This window comes from Pundamilia nyererei, unplaced genomic scaffold (assembly GCF_000239375.1).
Source record: "Pundamilia nyererei isolate P.nyererei 1_Seehausen unplaced genomic scaffold, PunNye1.0 scaffold01439, whole genome shotgun sequence".
NCBI classification, from domain to species: domain Eukaryota; kingdom Metazoa; phylum Chordata; class Actinopteri; order Cichliformes; family Cichlidae; genus Pundamilia; species Pundamilia nyererei.
The window spans coordinates 4,838-8,736 of NW_005188840.1; the positions used below are offsets into that span (position 1 = coordinate 4,838).

Here is a 3,899-nt window from a genome sequence, read left to right on the forward strand (position 1 = left end):
ACAGCATTTACTTAACTAAACAGTCTAAATACTTCTTTTCAGTTCTGTAGTACAAAACATTAGCTAAACTCTTCTGCAGTACCACCTTTATACCATCTGTGTGCCACTGAGTGCTTTGAGTTCTCCAGTACTATAGAAAAACACCATATCAGAACAGAGATACTTATGAGCCTGAAGACCGTGAAGTCAGCGTTCTCAGTGACACTGTGTTGTCTCGTTAATTTTTAAGCCCCTGGTGATAAAATATGCCGATGTCACAAGCTGCATATTATTTCAGCTGTATGGAGTGTAAAGCTGAGGATTGAAATGCAGACACAGGAGGCAGCAGGGTTTAATAGGACAATCTTTAATAAGCTGATGGCACAAGTCTACAAAGGAAAACGTAAAAGTTTTTACGAAACCAAATCCACAAGTGCATGGAGAGAAAATATACAAGATATCGTCACAGACGTTAAAACAAAAGTGTGAGGGGAAGATGGCACACATACAAGGGTGATTAGGGTAAGTAGACACAGGTGACAGGAGGGGTAGTAAAAATGAAGACAAATAACGAATGCAGCGATTAGACACGTACCCACATGTAGCAACGTTAGACTGAGACTGGGGAAGGAAACTAAAAGAACTCAATGCATGGAAATAACTGACAGAAAAGCTCTAAAAACTCTCATAATACAACAATGGGACTATGACAGTGTGATTAAAAGTAAGTACAAGTAAGTGATAAGAATAATCTAGAACAATATGAATCTGTGTTGAGTATTTAATATATAATTAAAAACAGGTGATGTCAGCACATATTTGTTTTCTAAAAACTTAAAGTAACGTTAGTGATATTGACACACAGTTTGATTAATAGCCATTATTTCATACAGCAGAATGGGGGTTTTCCTGTGGGTGAACATTATAACTACAGCTCACGAATGGCGACCTCGACGTCCCCGTTAATTCTCAGCTCTGTGCTTTCCCAGTCAAAAACATTTCCTCTTGCTACTCTCTTCCCTGCAAACATGCCTTGTATCACGCTATCTGCCAGAACAACGTCCCACATGTTCACATCACAGATCTCACCAACAAAACTCTGGTCGTAATCAAAATCACCCAGGAAAGAATCCGGATCTTGTCCCAGGATAACCCTGCCTCCTGGGCTGACAGTGTGACCCTTCCTGTAGATTTTGGATAAGCTCCTCTTTCCGTCCAGGAAGAGGGCAGCTAAACCTGAAGTGGAATCCCAGGTGACACACAGGTGGGTCTGCAGGGCTCCGAGCTCAGGGACTGTAAATAAAACACCATCTCCAGCCATGTAAAAGGACAGTCTGCACACACAACATCCATACGTCCTTTAGTCATAAAAGTCTTAGCACACAGGCAGCTTCATGAAAAATCATAATTTTACTACATTTGAATCAAAACAATTTTACACCAGGACCAATAAGATCAAATTTGGTTGATATTGTTTTTGTAAAGCTCACAGTGTAGATGCTGTTGACTTTGAGATGTCCTACCTTCCATCCAGTTCACGCCACACATTCAGCTCATCGTAGCTTCCAGTCCGGTATGCAAAGAGGATGATCTCTCGCTGGCCGCTGAGCTCCGTGGCCACTCGCATGCACAGAGTGAACGCAGTCAGGTTCATCGGCCTTTGAGGGATCATCTCAACATAACTGGTGCTCGTCGCAGTGGAGAATACCAGGGTCTTAATGGGAACACTCCCTGAGAAGCAAACAGAGTTGTCTTTTGTGTTGATGAAATTGTAAACGAATTAATTGTAATTAAATTGTATGAACTAATTCGTATTTTTATTCTCTTCGTAATGTTAAGCACTTTGGTCAGAACTTGCTGTTCTTAGAGCACTTTATAAATAAAGTTGGTTTGGCCTGTGACCTTTGAAAGGTTCAAAACACTCAGCTGCAACAAACTGCATGTATTTAACTTTCCCACGAGAGCTCAGAGGCGCCTCTTTATGTCCACTGTTTATGTACATAAATGTGTTTGTTGCTGTTAGTTCTGTGTTTTAACTGACATCACACAAATTTAATGAGTTCTTAAAAATGAAAATTATTGACATCACTGTTTAAAAGCCACTGAGAGCCTGAATGACAAGAAAACCATATAAAGAAAAATAGAAAATGAGATAAACAATAAAAAGTAAATAATGACATAATTACAAACTTGCACAGAGATGGACAAAAGAACAGAGAAACAGTTACCAGCCAATGCCATGGAGACGGCGATGAGGAAAAGGCCAATCAGAGGTCTCATTTTGTCTCCACAAACCTGCAGAAAATGAGACTCACATGTTAACATGATTTTAATTAATACACAGAATATCAGTGGGAGTTTTTTTGAAAGTTATGTAAAGTTACAAAGTAAAATGAAGCTGTATACGTACTGTGATGCTCCAAAGGTCCTAATGCAGACAGTCAGCTGGGCAGTCTTATAACCTGAGTACCAGAAATCCTCCCCGTTTCAGAGTCCTGCGATGCAGATAACAGGCTGTCATTGATTGGCTGGTTTTCATTGGTTTTGGTAGAAGAAGAAGAAGATGCTAAAATTACACGAAGTCTTAACAAATACACTTCTGTGGATTATTTATTGTGATTATTTTTTTAAGTTTTTTAGCATCACATTATGAGTCACTGATGATTCTGCTTTTCTTTCTTGTACATATTAAATTTGGATTTGATCAGTGTTTGTCTTTGATCATGAATGATTTTACATAACATCTTAGATTAATGTGGTAACTGTTATTTGCATCATACCTTTACCTACGGGTGTTTCGTTTCTTAAGCATTTATTTCAAATGACAGAAAGGCATTTTTTGTAAATTAAGATGATTTCTAACCTTAAGACCTGAGAGACTTATTTTCATCAGCGCACCTCAAAAATGTTTGAAAGCCATTTGTTGTAGTGAAACAATGTTTGTTTTCTATGTTTTCTGAAGAAAAGACACCGCTGCTGTTTGAATTGTTTCCGTTTTGGTGTTTGTTTGTTTTTTAATTCAAATGTTTCTCATTTAAATTGTTTCTGTAAATAGTTTCTCATTTGACTTTTTCAAATGAGCAGCGGCGTCTCTTTGCCAGAAACAATGGTCTGGTTGAAAGGCGTCTGTGTTAGAGAAGCAATCAGGCCATTGTTTCTGTCAAAGAGACGCTGCTGCTGATTTGAATTTTTCCAGATGTATTTTTGGATCATTTCACTGAAATGATTGGCATTTAGTTCCATTGCATTAGATTATCATATATATATAGGGCCTTCAAATTTTTACAGTTATTTCATTTTATCTCATATCAACATTTTTGAGAACATTTTCTGATCAATAATCTACAATTATCCTAAAAAATTACTGTCCAAAATTTGGGCACATATATTGATGATACTGTGAAAGTATACGTTAAATATACCAACTACTTTAAACAGAGTACTGGCTAATATGAAAAGAAAAATTGTGAGAAAAAGTTTCATATATTTCATAAAAAACTTCACATTGCAAAACACAACTAATGACGTTGCTTCAGGTCAAAGGTCATTATAATTCACATAGTATGCCATTCCACCCATAGGTAAACCATGATTTGCAAATAACAGTTAACAAAACCAAAAGTTAGCACAAACTATACACTGACCTGGAAGAGTCTGATAAAAGTTTAAAATATACTAAGAGGAGTTACAATGCAAGAATGTAGGTTTTTATGTAGCTCTGTTTCGTCTATCCAGTCGTTAAGTGATGACGTGAGTGAATCCTACTTCCGGGTCTAAAGTAGTCTGCGTTTAATATGGCTTTTGTGTTGTTAACATGTTTAATGTTTTGTATTTTCTTCTATTTGATCTCAAAAAGCTCCTAAAACAGTCAGTGATCCCTGTTGACCTCCCTCGGCTTTTATTACCGCTAATCATTTATT

General features: G+C 37.2%; 1 protein-coding gene across 1 annotated transcript; it reads right to left on the reverse strand.

The window, feature by feature from the left end:
- Window positions 1–907: 907 nt before the first annotated feature.
- Window positions 908–2,274, reverse strand: LOC102207139 (pentraxin fusion protein-like; the record flags this gene model as incomplete). Its single annotated transcript, XM_005755423.1, has 3 exons — window positions 908–1,313; window positions 1,503–1,710; window positions 2,208–2,274. Coding segments are annotated over 3 exons (681 nt in total), but the record flags the coding sequence as incomplete, so codon positions are not given.
- Between the last annotated feature and the right edge of the window lie 1,625 nt (window positions 2,275–3,899).